The 18,023-nt window shown below is 39.9% G+C and overlaps 1 protein-coding gene across 2 annotated transcripts in view; it reads right to left on the bottom strand.

Annotated features, from left to right (window-relative positions):
- Nucleotides 1-18,023, bottom strand: part of ptprn2 (protein tyrosine phosphatase receptor type N2) — a 967,505-nt gene that overhangs the window by 171,955 nt on the left and 777,527 nt on the right. For both annotated transcript variants that reach the window (XM_072576204.1, XM_072576205.1), the window contains exon 13: nt 8,215-8,433. In XM_072576204.1, the coding sequence (XP_072432305.1) occupies nt 8,215-8,433 (219 nt within the window). The remainder of the gene's footprint in view (nt 1-8,214; nt 8,434-18,023) is intronic.

Raw genomic sequence — 18,023 nt, 5'->3', positions numbered from 1 at the left:
CAGAAGAAACAGGTAGAAACTTCATGCTTATAAAAGGATCAAGAGGATTAGAATTAAAGAAAGTAAACAAGGAATAGACACATACCTGACAGAACCAATCATTTTGATGTACCTGTGAGAACTATGAAAGAAAGAGTGGAACAAAAATGTAAAAGTTTATACAAAATAGGTTTTGGGAAATCAAATTGCAGTTGAATTTGCATTGGACAGAGCTTTGAGATAACACAGGAAGCCCTTATGTAACTCAAAATGCCTACAAATGTTTGGGCTCACATTCCTCACTGCGCTTTCACCCACTACACATATCATCTTTAGTTCTGAAGAGTGATCTGGTAAAGATTGAAAAAAATGTTTTCATTCAGGATGGAAATGACTGCTGGTCATCGAGGATGTGGGCGAGAGCATCTTGCAGCCAATTATCTGTAACTGCTGTAGCCTCACTGCTTACTGTGCGGAAGATGATGCTTTGACCTGGTCTGAGATTGGTCCATCATGGCAGGCTTGCCCTTGATTTCGCACTCCATCATGGCTCAACTTCAGTCAGGTTGGCACATCTATATGACATGCATGCGCAAGTTCAGAAATCCAAAGTTATTAGTCCAGCACTTTGTTTTATCACAAGCAACCTTCTGCTGGATCTTATTCTGCCAACGAGAAGGCCTGGCAATTGCCACAACCAATTTTCAAGTTATTCAAATATATTTTATTATGATTTTACTATACAGCATCCACATTTCCACTGCCCTGTTCCAATGGACAGAGATCTCTGAAGATTCAACATCAAGTGAACGTCAATTTGGAGTTTGACTACTGGGTAGTTGAAGACATCAAGAAAGGTCTAGGTTGTTTATGATGTAATCCATGCAGTAGTATTGCTGAAAGAAACACATTTTGTCCAGTCTACCTCAGATTACCATAATACAGAAGATTTGAGCAATGATGAAGTCAGCTGTTTCACATAGTTACTAAGCAACAGCAACATGCATGGCATTTTCCACTTACAGGATGCTGCAGTCAAGCCAAAAGGAAGCTCTGCCCATTGTAAATGAGTAATATGGTATATGATGTGGGGTGCCAATGTGGTGCCAGGTATGTAGGCTGCAGATCCCAAAGACTGGCCCAGTATGTCCCTTTGGGATATCTAACAAGCAAGGTACTGAATGAGGAGAAGAATGAGAGGAGATCTCATTGAGATAAATTCTGACAGGGTTGTACAAACTGGAAAGAGGAAGATGCTTTTCCTTGTTTGGAGATACAGAACAGGGGGTCATGGTCTCAGAATGTGGAGTAGACCATTTCAGACTGAGATGAGGAGAAATGACTTCACTCAAAGGGTGGTGAAGGCTCTGGAGGTCAAGCCACCCAATATGTTTAAGAAAGAAACAAATTTCTAAAGGCGAAAGATGTCAACAAAAATGTGGAGAAAATGGGGATCTACTGTTGAGCTAAAGGATCACCTCTGATCTGGCTGAATTGTGCAGTAGGGTCTATCTCACTCCTATTTTCAACATTTCTCTGACCGGACTCAAACAGCCCACGCTTGCAAAACTAAAAGTTTATTATATACGATTGCATGTTTGGACATAATGTGTTAAATAATCATGAGTGTGCTAAGTGATTTGCTCACAATCAACTTAAGATTAAGAGTTAGGCTCACTGTGTGCAACACATGTACATTGGCTGCTACACATATGAATACATAAGGCTCATTTGTTTGTAGACTGAAAAGACATAACATACACTGCACCTGTTTTAACCCAATAAAACAGACAATGGTTATTCTCTGGTTCGTTCCTCAGGGCAATATATTAACCTATCAGAGTTAGTCTGCCAGGTTTAAACTTAAACGGAGATTAGAAGTTAACTGCCATCCAGTTGGTGCATTCTCTATGGTTACATGTCTAATTATCAAAGTCCACTGCCAACAAATTATCTTACTCTTCTCATACAATATAAAAATAGTGTTCCCCTTTACATTAGTGTCATGTGAATATCAGGATTAGTGCAAAATGAAGTATCTAAAAAATGCGTTTCTTACTTTCAGCAATACTCAAGTCTATATGTTAGTGATTAAATCAAAGATATTTATGAGCGATGATGCTTTTATGTATTTCTGTGTACTGAGATCCATGAGCCCCGGTCTAACATCCAACGTGGTGGCTGCAAAGATTATAAGTAATTCTTAAAAAGACTAAGGGAACACTGACAGCATTTTACTTTATATAATGTAGCATATTGGTGGTTTGATCCATAAAGATTATTGTCTATGGCCATGGAATTAGTGATCAGAAAGCATCATTTTAAATCATTGCTGAGTCTGGGGAATGAGGTGGAAGAAATTTAATCAGATAGTGATTTGTTGGTATGTGAAATTCATAGCCTGATAGAATGGTTGCAGCATAAAAGGAGGCCATGTGGCCCACTGTGCCCATGCTAGCAAGAACACATACCCAGTTCCACTCTGACACCTGGTCCCCTTAGCCTGGCAAATTTCCTTTCAACGTACCGATCCTGATAAAGGATGCTGTTGGTATACAATCAGGAAAATAAAACAAATATTCATATGCAGAAGAAGAATGAAATGTCAGGAGAACAGAGAAGCAGCAAGGTTGATTTTCTATTGCTGTTGAAGAAAACAGCAGCATGAACAAAATAAAACATAAGAACTAGGAGCAGGATTAGGAAATTCAACTCCTTGAGCCTGTTCCACCATTTAATACAATCAAGGGTCGATCTCATCTGGTCCTGACTCCACATTCTGCCCACTCTCTATAACCTTATAAACCATTACTAATTAAAAATCTATCTCCTCCCTGAATTTCTGCATTGTCCCGGGATCCACAGCGCTCTGTAGCTGTAAATTCCACAGAGTCATAATCCTTTGAGGGAATAAGAAGCAGGAAAATGGGAAGTTCTTTGCTTTTAATTTCTTTGATTTCAACAATTTAATGATAATATTTTCACCAGTTAAAGCATGCCTCACTTATTCTGCAATTAATACCCATGTTATAAATGATGTTAGGACTCTTGTAGCATAGTGATAGTGCCCCTACCTCAGGGCCAGAAGGTCTGGGTTCAAGTCTCAGACATATCACATTATGTGTTGATTTTTTTTGTTAAAATTCTGCAAATGATGTTAATAAAATTCTCTTCCCTCAATGTGCATTCTATGCCTGAAACTACATATGTGAAGCTGAAAAACAATGATGACCTGCAGGCCTGTTTGCAGGCCAGTCCAGTGTGGGGCTGACACTGCCTCACATTACATCTATTTGCCGACCCCTTTATTTATTGCCTGCACTACCTGGTATGCCAACTGTACCATTCAAGATCTAAGACAGTTACAGAGAGTGGTGAACTTGGCAAAGGCCATCCTCCCATCTATGGAATCCGTCTACCAGGCCCGCTGTCAAGGAAAGGTCGCCTGCATTCTCAAAGATCCATTCCCCCCCAGCAATGTTTTTCTACACCATCTTCCATCAGGGAGAAGGTACAGAAGCCTGAACACACGCACCAGCTGGTTTTGAAACAGTTTCTACCCTACTGTTGTTAGAATACAGAATGGACTCACAAACACTTAACATTCACCTGTACTTGCGCTTTTGTTTTTGCTGCTGTTTGCCTATTATTCATTTATCTATGCTACTTAACTATGTGATCTGCCAGTATTGCTCGCAAGACAAAGCATTTCACTGTGTCTCGGTACACGTGACAACAAATTGAATTCAATTCAATTCAGACTTTCCAACATATCTCACTCCAGTTGTAACTCATGATGAGCCAGCAAACACAATTTTAATTTACTAAATATGCCATGATTTTTGGTGTTTGAAATACCCCAATTTTGTCTCTGCCACTTTCTCCCGCAGCGATTCAGTTATTTGTGGTTTAGGCTTCTCCGTCTGCTATGGGAGCCTCCCGTAAGGTGCCCATTGTTCATATTTGAGTCAGATATTGAATGCCAGTTGTCTACGCAACCATGGGATATATAACAACTGAGCCTAGGCACGTCCACAAACACATACTTTCCAGCAGGGGTTACTGAATAGATATTGAGATTGAGGATCCTAGCTGACCTTTCCCATCACTAGCCCAGAAGTGTTATGGTCTGCTGCTCCATTGAATATTCGCTTTCTTTGTCCAGGTTAATTTCCACTGCTTGGTTCAGACGAGCTTGAGAGATCTGGAATCTTCAGAGGCTCAGTTCCATTCCTTTTATCAACTGAACTATCACAAAAAGTTCCTTATGAGAGGGTACGCCTCCCCTTCTTAATCATTTTCCCATCCATGAATGAAATATGACAAATTGGCTCAAACAAAACCTTTTGAAAGCCATTAACACTGAGTGCTGTCCTCCTTCGAAACTGCATTTGATATGGCGATGACACAAAGTAGGAGAGATTGCTGCTTTAATCTAATCACAAATCCAATAGTTAATACAATTATTATTTAGGATTTAATGCAACTGAATGATACTTAATGCAGGGTTCCAACTCACTAATATAAATCAATGCTCATTTTAATAACAAAGTACAACAAGGAATTTTGATGTTAAAGACTAACTTGGCTTTAAGTATTTCTCATTTTTATACTTTCCTCGCTTCTCAAGTTCCTGACACTTGCTGGGTACAGTTCAACAGCCCTTCAGCACCACGTTTAAGTGGTAATTTCTTCAACTTGAACATCAACAGTCAATACCACAGACTGCCCTCTGCATGAAGTCTTGGCCTTCTCCAACATCTACAGTTCCTGCAGGATTTGTTAGATAACTATCAGGAATGGGAATGCGTCCATTACCCAGCCCATTGTATCACCCCAACTACATCCTTCGGAGGGCAGCCAACCCAATGAAGACTGTAGATCACAGCCCAGAGAGATCTATCACAGCTCCTTCAATCTCAAACAGCACCAGGAGAGGGTAGTGGGCACTGCTGGGACTGCAATGAAAGCCATAAAGAAGAGTCATATTTGTCACACATGGTGAACCAGGGTTCCTTGAGGAGGGAAGGATTTGACACCCTGGGAAGGGGAGTGAGAGGATTGTGTCTTGGAGGCCAGCATAAAGTGGGAAAGGGGGCATGATTTTCATAGCAGTATTCCCTACTTACACAAAAGTACTCTCTGAAGGAGGTATGCCCCCTGCCTTCCCTCCCTTTTACCAACTCTGTTCTAAAATCAGTCTTCCACCTGCCAATGTATTATGGCAGTGGAGGTGGACTGAAGTCCCTAATTGCTCTTTAATTGGATAGCTAAGGGCCTCAAGAGGTCTAAGGACACGCAGCTGATTATGCATCATAGTATGGGTAGTGGGTCAGGAGTTGACAGGAAAGTGGTAATCTAACCACATACCAATAATTTTTGTGGTGCCCAACTGAAAATGTCAGATTTGGTGGGTTGTTGGAGGTGGGCTTAAAATCCAGTCTCAAATGTTTGGCTTAGTATCCTATTAGGCAGTACATTTAGCCACTCAGTGAACAGAAAAGTTTTGGGATAAAAGTTGAAGAAATTATCTCAATTTGCATTAGCTTATTAAACAAGGTATTTGAATAAGCAATACTTCAGGTCAAGCAGTTAAATATTGTTGAATGCCACTGAACATCAATTCTTGGTGTGTCATCATATTGGTAATCACTATCTAATGACAGCAGTGACAGGCGTGATATGTGTTAAGACGCTCTGCTTATTGCCTCATGTGCGTCTTCCTTCCTATCCGACCCCTCTTCTCCTACAGCCCCATGCGTCTGGTACTACATTCAGTCATCTCTATTCACCTATAGCTGTCATTTACCCAATAAATATAAGATCTGCTTCCTTATTAACTCAACTTGAGCTCATTATAAAATCAATATGGACTTAACTGCTGGGCCCTCAGGAGGAAAGGCAAAAAGGTCACAGGCAGAAACTTAAACAAACCCAGCACTGAGAAAAAAAATGTTTCATTACCAATGCATTTACTGAGGACTGTCATATAGTGGAACTTTCACACATAATAATGAGGTCGAATGTGTTGGATGTGTTTAAATAATTTGGAAATCAGACTCCAACATCATCTCCACATTCAAGATATCCCCTTGAAACAGTCTCAGCAATATTACAAATACAAATTTTAACCCAACTGACTTTGTCTTGCCATTGTTACTCTTGTAATTTCTCTCACTGTTTTTGCTAATAACATAGACGCTGCTTAATGAGCACTGGCACAAATTTTAGCAGTTAACTGTTTACTCTGAAGGTAAAGCCAAGGGTTATTCTGATAGTACCCTCATGATTGTCAATGGTACCAAAAGGGAGCAGCAACAGTAAAATATTCTGCTTGTCATTTATTTTTAATTGCAGCTGTATTTGCAGCATGGAGCTTTCTCACACCTAATGTATAGAATAATTGCTTGATTATTAATGTCAACTCTGTTTTTTCAGATCAAATTATCAGCTCCACTCAAAGCTTCTCCAGGATCCTGTCTGAGAAATTGTTATTGGAACATTCAACCATATAGATCTCCTGTTCAAGTGTTCTTTTTTTCAGTTTATCACTTTGGATTATTATTATATTAGGTCCACCTGACAAATAAAGCTAATCTATTTAAAGAACAGACTGCCTACTATCTACGCATTGGACAGCCTCTGGTAGTTTCCAATTTGAATGATAAATTGGTGACTCTAGATTATAACTAGATTGAAATTCCTGGTGATCTGTGGTATTATGAGAAATAACGAGATTAATGAACATTAAAATATTTTCATTTCCAATACGAGGCCTCTGGCTCCTCTCATGCACATAAACTAGTAGCCAGCTCTCATGCACTGAGTTGAACAGGAAGATGAGGCAAATTAAACTATTACAAATTAAGCTCTTTACCATTAAATACAGAAATTCCACTGGTGAGTTTCAGTGCTGAATTTATGGTCTTGCACCTTTTAGATTTAATCTGAGTTAAACATTAACAAATGTACTTGTTATCACTGAAGGCTTTTAGTGTACTGTCCACATTTGAATGGTAGTGTTGCTTTTTTAAAATATATGTTATATACATATGTAGCGTTTTTCAGCATCCCGAAGAAATTCCCAGCACTGACTACTCAGACTGCCACAGAGTGGTTTGAAAAGTGTAGTCTTTGCTTATCATTCAGTACATCTGACAGAACAGAAGTGCAAATTCTTATCTGGGAGATTAGTAACTCTTTGTTCTATTGGAAGTTCCTTGGGTTTGTGGGCAGAACCTATCATTCAGAGGAAGCACTGCTGGTTCACCTCTGGCTCCAAATCACTCCTTTTGCTGATGAGACATATTCACAAACGTTCAGCTCTAGTCCTCAGTCAGAAACATAAATTATTTGAGTATGTGGAAGCATTTTGGGAGACCAATGAGGTCCACATAAAGTAAGCAGACACGTATCCCCGTAGCAACACCTAATTTCCACAGCATGTCATCCTGATCTGAAAATTTTCAATCAGAGGAATAATTGTCCATGGTGCCTCTAATTCTGTCCAAATGACTAATGACCACTTGGCTTGTGACCTGGCTTGGAAAGGCCAAAAGATATAGGAGAAACATTAGGCTGTTTGGCCCATTGAGTATACTCCATTGCTGGATCATGGCTGATCTCAAGCCCATTCTCCTGTCTTCTTTCAGTAATCTATCATCCCCCGTAATAGTAACAAACTCATCTTACTAATCAAGAAAGAGCCAGGAATTGCAATGTACTATAAAGGAGCCAAACTGATATCAGGGGACCTCCCTGTCTCACCTTCCTTCAGTCCAGCATCATAGCTCTGATCTTAGCACTCAAACACTCAAACAAGCAGTGGCCTAAATAAAAACTAAAATGATACATTGAGACTAAAGCGTTATTATTATTTTGTAAGTTTCCTTCTGTTGAATTAATACTATTTTGTCTTCTCATTAGATGTGCCCTTCAGAAAAGTAAATTGGATTTTACCATTGACAACACAGGGGGAGCAAGTAAAAACATGATGGATTGCCAGTGTTAGTCGGTCTTGTTTTTTTTAATAAGTCATCTCCAATCACAGACATCTGAAAGGAATGGAGGCTAGACTGAACCAAACTATAAATTATACTCCATTACAAAATAATGCCTGGAAGTACAATAAATGCTGGAATGACAAGGAAATAATTATTATGCCTCCCATTTATTTGGTGGGTTCAAATACATACATAGGTTCTGAATAGCTTTCCAACCCTGGATAATTATTACCTGGTAGGCATTCGTGGCATCGGAACCAGCGGTGGCATCATGTCCCAGTGTGCCCAGCTTTGCCTTCAGTTTCTGATGAGAGCTATGCCTGAGGCAGTAGATGACTCCCGATGCAACGAGGACCCCAATGATGCAGACGATGGAGATTATTGTTAAGATAATAAATTTGGTTGAGTCCTCTTCATTGGCACGCTGGGGGAAAGCCAGCAGTTTACTCTTCTGAAGGTGGTTAAAGGGGTGGCGGGGGGGAAAAAAGTGGAGGGGAGAAAATAAGAGAAGATAGTGTTACAATTAATTTTGCGGGTGTAATATTTTTCTCTGTAAACAATCATTGCATTGGTTTCTTTCATTTTTGTTTGTCCATACCCACTGCGAGACTGTACCGCAATTCATCCACGTCAGCCTTCATTATTAGGGATATTAGTAACAATTTAGTAAAAAACAACAACTGCAGATGAAAAATAAGAGAGCACATCAATAGGGGCAAGCTTTATTTCTGCAGTCCTTCTTTGCAATTGCTAAGAGAAATTAATTTAAAGCTGGAAGATGGGGAACAATTAGCACTTTTGCTGGTACCTATTTTCACTTGGTTACAAATGGAATTTTTAATTTAACTCCTGAATACTTAGCCAACCTATTCATTATCTCCACTATTCTGTCAGTAATTTTCTGCTCAGCATTCAAGCAGCCAACGTCTAATTTACGCTTGTAAGCAATGTATAGAAAGCTGGTTCAAGCCCAGTCCATTTCAGTCCTTTTACACTACAAAGGCCACTGAGCAATTATCAGTCGGCTCGACAGTCAGAGTTTGTCCCTAATTAGCCCTCTTGTCTTCAGTCCGCTGGATTAGCTGCTGCTGAGGCACAAGTTAATGGGGAGCTCAAACTAAATAAAAGCTCCAAGATCTTCCTGCTTTGACTATGCACCACAGAGAAGGATTGTGAAGCATCGTGACCCCCGGGAGGTGGATTGACAGCAGCCCGGTGCTAAGCCATGCAGAATTGCATTTTTTTTAAAAAAATGTATCTGTGTTGGAAATCCTACTTCCCGAGTGTTATTCCACCATTTATATATTAGAAAATCACAAAATCTTTGTTCTTGGCCATTCACTGAATGACTTACAAAGCACAGCTGTCTCTGAGAGGGAAAAAAACTAAAACACACTTTATACTTTCTGCCGCAAAGCGTTTTTCTTGTATCTTTGTGAGGAAAGAGGTAACTTGTCTTCTAATCTGGATGACTTAAATGAGAAGAGAAATTTAATGAAATTTTGAATGATTTCTGTCCATTAATAGATTTGCATGGTTGACTTTACATGCATCTGGAACAGCCAAAGTTGTGCAATAAAAGGCCTGAATTGGCATTGCCAATCTTTCCTTTTAAGCAGCCTTCACATCACTCTCAGTAATGCTGAATACTTACATTATTAGGGTTTCTGAGTAGTGGGTGTGGAGAGAATCCCTTTTTGCAGCAGTTTCAAATGATTTTGTATCAAGCTACTGCATGGGCTTAATTAGATATTCTTACTGAACACACACAAAAAGAATAAAATGCCAAGTAGTTAAAATTTTAAAAAATTAAGAACCTTATTTTAAACAAATGACATCTATTTGGATGAACGGGAATGAGGGACTGCAATCCCACATTAAACATCATGTGGGGGTCTGTTGATTTTTCTCTCATTAACAGCATATTCTGCTTCCCTTTTAAAGACCTGATTCAGCTCCTGAGTGGTTGGTGATGTTCTGTGATTAAAGAATGTCAGTGCTTTGTATAAGAAGTGATGAAGAGGAGTTCTTATGTATTTTAGCGACAGACTCAATTCAGTCAGTTTACCCTTCAACATTTGAAAACAGTATTGAATAAAAGATTTGATCTCGGTCTAGATGCCACAAAATCACTTCACTTAATGTAAATCAAGATAGGTGTTTTATTTCCTACTTTTCTATTATGTGGTAATATGTACAAGTGTTTGATGGTAAGAGTTTAAAGATATTTTATGGATAGTGCACAATTTGGAGTTCAGTTGGACACTATTGTAGGAAAGATGTAGTAGACTATAAAATGCTGTTTACAACCAGTCTTCACCTCCTGATGGAGCTTCATGAAGATTAATACAGACAGGACTGATTTTTCAGCACTTCATTCTTTGTTGAAAGAAAATAACAAGAGAGATTTGTGTGCTTTTTTTGTACTTAAATTACAACATACTTTGAATTCTTATAAACAATTGATTTACATGAATAATTATGTTTGAAACTCATGAGAATTCCCATCCCTTTACTTTTGTGACTTGCAGAATTATATCACCAAGAAAATTAAAACTGGTGCGATCACTTTCCACATTGAATCAGAGATTTAACCTTGGATGCTGAAAAGTCTGAGTTAAGAGTAAGCCAATAATTTGACCAGATCCATTGTATTTCAGAATCTCACTATTGTATCTGTCCATCTTGCCCGAGACTTTTTCAATTCCAATTCAAGATTGACAGCTTTTCTTTAAGTGTTTTCCTTGATTGAAAACAGTACAGAAAGATATTTTACTGGGCACTTAAAAAAAATTCTTTTTTAATTTTGTTCAAGGTTCACTGCTGTTTTTCAACTCTGGAGTTGGAATCTGAATTGTCTATGAATTAGATTTTTAAATTTAGTGAACAAAATTTTCAAAAAAGATTCAGGGATTTGATCTCTAGCATGTTTTTTTTTACAATTCCATACTCCACCACAAAACAAAGGAAATAGCAGGAGGTTAGCACTGCTAGCGCTCCAGTTTTGATGAATATTTTAAGGAACTAGAACAGAAACCAAATTGTTTTTTAAAATGTGAAAGGGATTCAATGGTGTCCGAAAATAATTTAGCAGATGGAGTAGGGAATATATTTCCTCTAAAAAGGGGGAATCCGGAGTGAAGAAAATGCAACATTAAAATTAAGAGTTATAGGCCATCGAAGGAAGTGAGGAAACTCTTCCTTGCACAAAAGGGACTAGAAATCTGGAATTCTCTACCTCGGATCATTGTTGGAAGCTGACATCGTTGGAGCTTTCAGTACTGAGATCCAGAGGTTTGTGTTGGGTAAGGGTAGCAATGGATATGGCTAAATGAAGCTGATCAGCATGCGCCTAAACGAATGGCGGCTCAGGTTCACAAAACTGAATGGCCTACTCCTGATCCTATGTTCAACCAGCCCAGGCACCTCCAAGTACAGTTCCAAGATTAAAGGTTAATTTATTTACTACCTTGGGCCTACAGTCCAACCTCTAGGTAAAATCCCACCCTCAGGCAGACAAAAGATATGGAATTATCCCTCTTTATAGCAAAAATAGCAACAATCTGCACAAGGCCCATAGCAGCACAAGAGGTCACAAGTTAAATGTATTAATTCTGCAAGTTTAGATTATTTTACTGTTTTCAGAGTATGAAAGCTCTCCACCTACTTCTGTGCAGATATTTGATTCCAGTCTCAGAGCCCTTCAGAACACTTTTACAAAATCCATGGTCCCAGCTCCATCTTGAGAGAGGCAGAGGGTGAGCATGACGTGCTCCTTGGATTTGTGTAAACTTTTTGTCACTGCTCTGTAGGTTTCAATGAATTAATAAATTACAGCCGTGGTAGTGCTGTAATTCTACTCCAGGATGAAGCAAACAATCCAAAAGGAAAGCCCCAAAGCATTTTAACTCCCTCCCCTTCCCCATCAATATTTAAACTTTTGTGCGCTGTTCTTTAAAAAGGGGGAAAAATATTAAATACATTCAATCAAGCAGAAATAATCATGTATTAACACTTGACATTACGAAATCCTTTCAAAAAGATATTACTAAAACATGAGGCATTGTCATTTAAAACTGCAGGAGAGAAAAAAGTCTTTGTGCCCCTGAAAACCATTGTCCCTCCATATCACTGAAAATTGTACTTGCAAATTTGTCATTCATTGCAGCCAGAAAGATAGACCAGTTAATATTTAAACCATCTCTTTCAATATAAATTTATATTGAATTGACAGCTGCGGTGGGATGCCATATGATACGGAAATCTGTAAAGTTTATTTTCTTTTATTTTTTTCTTCTATTGATCACCTCTGTTATTTATCTCTCCCAAAAAAGAAACTTTTAGACGTTACCACAGTATGTATCACACAAGCACATTAACTGGAGATCACTCAGTGTTCAGCTTCATTTTCTGAGTAAGTTTTCGCTTTTGTGTACAAAAAGAACGAGGCACCAATTTATCAATCCGAACCGAGTGGGATTTAATAGTTTTACCTTTTCAAAAACAAAATAAAATCTACCAAGACAAGGGATTTCAAGACATTTATTCTCTTGAGTGAGAGTATAAAGGATTACAGAAATCAAAAAGACAAAGGGCAGAAGGATTTCTGGAGGTTTGGCTTATTCAAATCATTGAGAAAGGTCATAACGAAAGGCACAGACCTATTCATATGAAGAGACACAGTGATCTTTCAGTGACCTTAACACCAAGCCCACATCATCAGTAACTGGAAAAATGACACTATGTCTGCCGTTTTTTTTGCATTTTATTTTCCAACCACCTAAACTTTTGATATTGTTTGGCTCCACCTGAACAAAGAAAATATTACAGAGGAATCAGTGATGTGTGTCTGCTAAGGTTTGCCCCTTTCTCAATGAACAAAACATTGCAAATTTAGTCAACATTTTCAAACCTACTTTTAGACCCTTCTGAAATGCAGTTTCAACCTTTTTCGACCCCCACCCCCCAAACCCCCCACTGCCAACTGACTGAAGCAAACTTAATGAAAATAAGAGCCCTACTATCATTAAGTGCACTCACAAGCCCAGATATTCCAAACCTGGAGGACCCACTCAAGGTAATTCATACTAACCAGCGACAATGCAAAGAAAGTTACTGTTGGCACATCTTTTAAAAAAATGATGCTGTTAGAAAATTACCTTTCAAACAAAAAACACAAAGCAATTAGGACTATAGGATCCTCACAGTCAAGTAACTAAAAACCGAGTCAATCTGATCATACGACGTAACAAGTTTACATACCTGATTCTATTTCTATTATTTTTCTTTTCCGTCTCAAAGATTTTTGGTTACTATCCTTTGAACAAAATGAAACAGGGGAGAAAGACTTGACCTAAATGCCTCATTCTTCTTTGCTTCTTGCAGGTCTGGCTTCAGATATTAACCGTCTACCATCCATCTTTCACAGGACTGGAATCGGCAGCTGCCTTGCTTCAGCTGGAATGTGTGCAGTGGTTTGAACTTCACAAGAAAGAGGAGGTGGTAGAGAGAGAGAGACAAAAGGAAGCAGAAGAATCTCTTCGGTGGCCCCTCCGTCTTAGAATCAACCGTGTGAGAGAGTGATGGATTTTTGACCACAAAATAGTGGTCCGACCCCTCCTTATATTGCCCAGCCCCAAAGTCCCTGTCTATACCACATGTCATATCCCCTGGTTGCTATGGTGATGCTTCCACATGTTGCTGACAGTAATTGGATAAGAAGCATTTCTGTTAATAAACCTTACATGAGTGCGAATATGAATGGATATCAATTTTGTCGTACATTTGTAAAGCTGCTTGAGGTTTCTGTTTGGGGCTGTGCTCATTTTCTCTTCTGTTGCTGGCTGTGTGTGTGTGAGTCTATACAATATTGTTTTCCTTTATTATCTCTTGGCACCATTCATGATGTCAGCTGAGAGTGACAAAACTGGAGAATCTAACCGAATGAGAGCACATCTGAGAGAAGGGATACAGGCTCGTATGGTAGTAAATGCAGCTCTGAGTGGAAAGGTGAATATAAAAGTACAAGGCATATTAATTAGCTATTGGCAGGATTAGACGGGATTGTATAAGGTAACAGCTGCAGCAAACAGGAAAGGAAAAGAGAGGAGTGTTGTCGGGGGCTTGGTGGGGGGGAGGGCGGTGTGTGTGTGTGGAGAAGAAGCCGTGTCAGATGCAGATGACAAATCTTGGGAGGGCTCTTCAGTTTATCTTTCTATTCAATCCCCCTCCTTATGTGATTCCCCTATTGTTTAGCCCTGTGACAGCTGGAGATGACAGGCCCGAAGACCTGACAGAATGAGTTCTTTCACACCGTACTAGCCTTCACATTTGCTGAACGAATAGTAGCCGCAGCAAGGTACAATTTAAACAGAAGGGCAAATATGGCCTACAGCTTCAATTCAAACCAAAATCCAAACCACCACGTCCCTCGCTGCCCTCTGAGGTATTTATTCCATCTTTAATCCACTGCCTCTTTCAGAAAGCAATGGATCTGTGGCCTTTGCTAGTCTGACCAGAACAGGCGGTTTGTTTGATTCACACCATCAGCTTTTCAATTGAAGTTCTCAATTAATTCAGTTTCATCTTTTCTGTTTCTCCAAACACCAGTAATGACTGTAATGTTCCAGAGGCCAGTGATAGAAACACACATACATACTCTCTCTCTCTCTCCCTCTCTCTCTCTCTCTCTCTCTAATGGATTGTCTTTTTTAACTTTGACCTTGGCTAGTAATCCCAACTCTTGTTTTGATTTTACATCTCCTATTTGTAATCTTTTACTCCGTCCAGCAGGGAGTGTTTTGACGGTAGCAGCTGTAATTCTTGTGCATCTGGTGCCCACTACAATCTTCATTTTGGCAGCTGAGGGAAGCTCAGCAGAAGCTGTGGCAGTGTGTCTGATTTTAAATACTTCATTATCAAACTTAAAAATGATTAACACGTGCAGATCAGAGTTGGCACTTCGATGTGCATTTTAGAGATTTGATCCCACTACACTGCCTGGCAAATTACCCTATTTAAAATGAACAGGACACCACAAACAAAAACTCACACCATTCTATTAAGGCCAACTGTTACTTTGACTTTTAAATGTGATACCTCACTTTCTGTCCCATCCCAACTCACACTGCTTGCCTCGCTATTCCTTCCCTACCATCACTCCCACCCTATTCCATTGACAGTCTCCTGGGTTTATGTATATTTGCAAAAGCAAAATGCTATACCTTCCAGTGGGTCAGCGTGCATGAATCAGAACAGTGTCTTTATCTGTGCTAAACTTTGATCGGCTGAAGGGTATTTGGAATGCAAAAATTGCCTTTGAGCATTTCTTGAGGCCAAGTGTTGTGGCAGAAGCTTCTGGCCATGCACATTCAGTGGAGAGCTTTGGTCCATCTTAAGTCCAAAGGTGCAATTTTTTGAACACTTAACACACATGACATTTCCTGGAAGACTACTGATCGGTGCTCTCAGAAAACATGCCTCCCTCCCTCTTACCATAGAGTCAGAATGATTAACAATTCCGTTAAGTTATCAAAGTATTGACCTGCTTGTCTGTCTGTTTAAAACTCTACCAATACATTCCCGTAAGTGCCAATTAAAGGCTGTATTGCTGATATGGATAGACAATCAAAGTGAATATTTTGCAGATTCATTCACATCTCACTTTCTAGTTAATGGGAACAATTTATTGGAGGAAAGTTGCTTCAGGGAAACCCCTGCCAAGCAAATTTGATTGGATTGGTAAGATACATTACAGAAATGTTAATATGGTCCTGGAAGGGTTAAACATTATATTTAATGAGACTATGACCCAAGGGCACAACCTTAGAGTGAAGGGACGACCCTTTCGAACTGAGATGAGCAAGAATTTCTTCATCCAGAAGATAATGAATCTGTGGAAGTGAAGGCTCTGGGGGCCAAGTAATTGAGTTCATTTAAGACCGAGATAGATAGCTTTGTGATTAATAAGGGGATCAAAGGTGACAGGGAGAAAACAGGAGAATGGGGTTGAGAAATATATTAGCTATGATTGAATGGTGAAGCAGACTTGATGGACTGAATGGCCTAATTCTACTCCTATACCTTATCGTCTTATTCAATTAAAAGGAAACATTAAATGCCTGTCCTAAAATGAAGCTGAAAGTCACTCTTTTGGTTAAGAACTTCAATTTTAGTGCTGTGCTGGTCAGACCAGGTGGAAAGCCATTGCACGGGGTGACAAATTTGGAAAGGAGCAATCAGTTAGGTCTCTAGCTCTTAAATGAGACATAGAAAGAAAGGGTGGCATTTATATCGCATCTTTCACAAACTCCGAACTTCCCAAGGGGCTTCAGTATCAAATACATGCTCGAAATATGGGGCTGGATTGTTGAAGGGCTGCAGAGACAAGTACAGAGAATGAAAGGCCTGCAATTTCCTGATGCCAACCTTAATGCCAGGGTGATGGATCGCTACTTGCCTGAATGCAATGAGCAACTTTACAGGCCAACTGGAATTGCCCAGTCTGCATGCTGCAGGCCCTTATTGCCCAGTGAAACCGGAAACCCTGCTGATGGATGGCACGCCCTCTTGGTGGCACACTGAAGGGGGGGGGGGGGGCGGGGGCGGGCAGAGGAATCCTGTCTCCTCACCACTCCACTATGCAACACTCAACATCTCCTCAGTGTCATGATTCACCTCAAGGTCACAGATTCACCCTTGACAATGGTGGGTGCCCCTACTTACATTGGCAGCTACCATCTCTCACAGCAGTGCAGGAAGGCCTTATTTCAGCTTCCAAACCTCCGAACCTCCCCACCATCTTTATGTGGATGGGGTTCTCAGAGGCAATTTGGGGGAGGCATTGGCCTTGTGTTATTATCGGTGCATTGTTAATCTCCAGATAATGTTCTGTGGAACTGGGTTCAACTCCTGTGATGGCAGATGGTAGAATTTGAGTTCAATAAAAATTTGGAATTTAAGAGTCTAATGATGTCCCTGAATCTATTATTGATTGTTGGAAAAACCCATCTGGGTCACTAATGTCCTTTAGGGAAAGAAACTGCTATTCTCACCTGGTCTGGCCTACATGTGAATCCAGACCCACAGCAATGTGGTTGACTCTTAACTGCCCTCTGGAATGGGCAATAATTGCTGGCCTAGCCAGCGATGCCCTCATCCCATGAATGAATATGGAGGCAGCCATTTAAATGCCCACCTCATCATTAATGGTTTTAATGGGAGTTCATCCGACAGCAGCTCCTGTATTTCTGAAGTAGCTGGAAACTAGCCTGGCATCAGGATGGGGAGCCTGCAGCAAAAAGGCAGACCATGATCTTTCTTGGTGATGGAAGTAACACAGCAGCCAATGTGCACACAGCAACAGCAGTGTGACAACAACATGATTTTATGAGTTGGTCAAGGGATCGACATTGTCTAAGGTACCAGGAAGAACTTTCCAAATGTTTGAAATAAAGTCAGGGATCCTTTATCCACATGGGACAGCCTTCGCTTATCCATTCAAAACCATCCGAAAGACTGCACTACCAACAATGCAGTGCTCCTTTGGATCCGCACTGACATGCCAGGCTAGATTTCATACCAATGCTTCTGGACTAGGATCTGAAGACATAATCTTCCAATTCAGTGGTGAAAGTGCTCTACACTGAGGCATTGTTGGCTGATTGTCTTCTGTAAGTGCAGAGCAAAGTGAAAGATGGATTTGGGATTCGCCACGATATTGCTTCCTATTAAGTAGCCTGTCAGCAGTCACTGTCAGACATGAGTAATAGCTAGCTGGCCGAGATATCAGAGGGTAATAATCATTTATGTAACTGTTCCCCAATTTGGAATCAATTAATTCTGGAGATAAGACAAGGTGGGAAATTTGGATAGTAATTTGTGGGGAAGAATTACCAGAGAAATCATGTTTTAGAATCTGCATCTCAGATCATTGGTCAGAAAAGGAAAGCAAATTAGCCAACTCACATATCTCCAAACATTCATTGACAGAATGGCGCTTTTAGAAGTCATGCTCATTTTAGGAAATGCCACGTTATAGTA

The sequence above is a fragment of the Chiloscyllium punctatum genome, chromosome 8 (genome assembly GCF_047496795.1).
Source record: "Chiloscyllium punctatum isolate Juve2018m chromosome 8, sChiPun1.3, whole genome shotgun sequence".
NCBI classification, from domain to species: domain Eukaryota; kingdom Metazoa; phylum Chordata; class Chondrichthyes; order Orectolobiformes; family Hemiscylliidae; genus Chiloscyllium; species Chiloscyllium punctatum.
The sequence above is the reverse complement of the archived record's forward strand: the minus strand, read 5'-3'. Positions and strand labels throughout refer to the sequence as shown.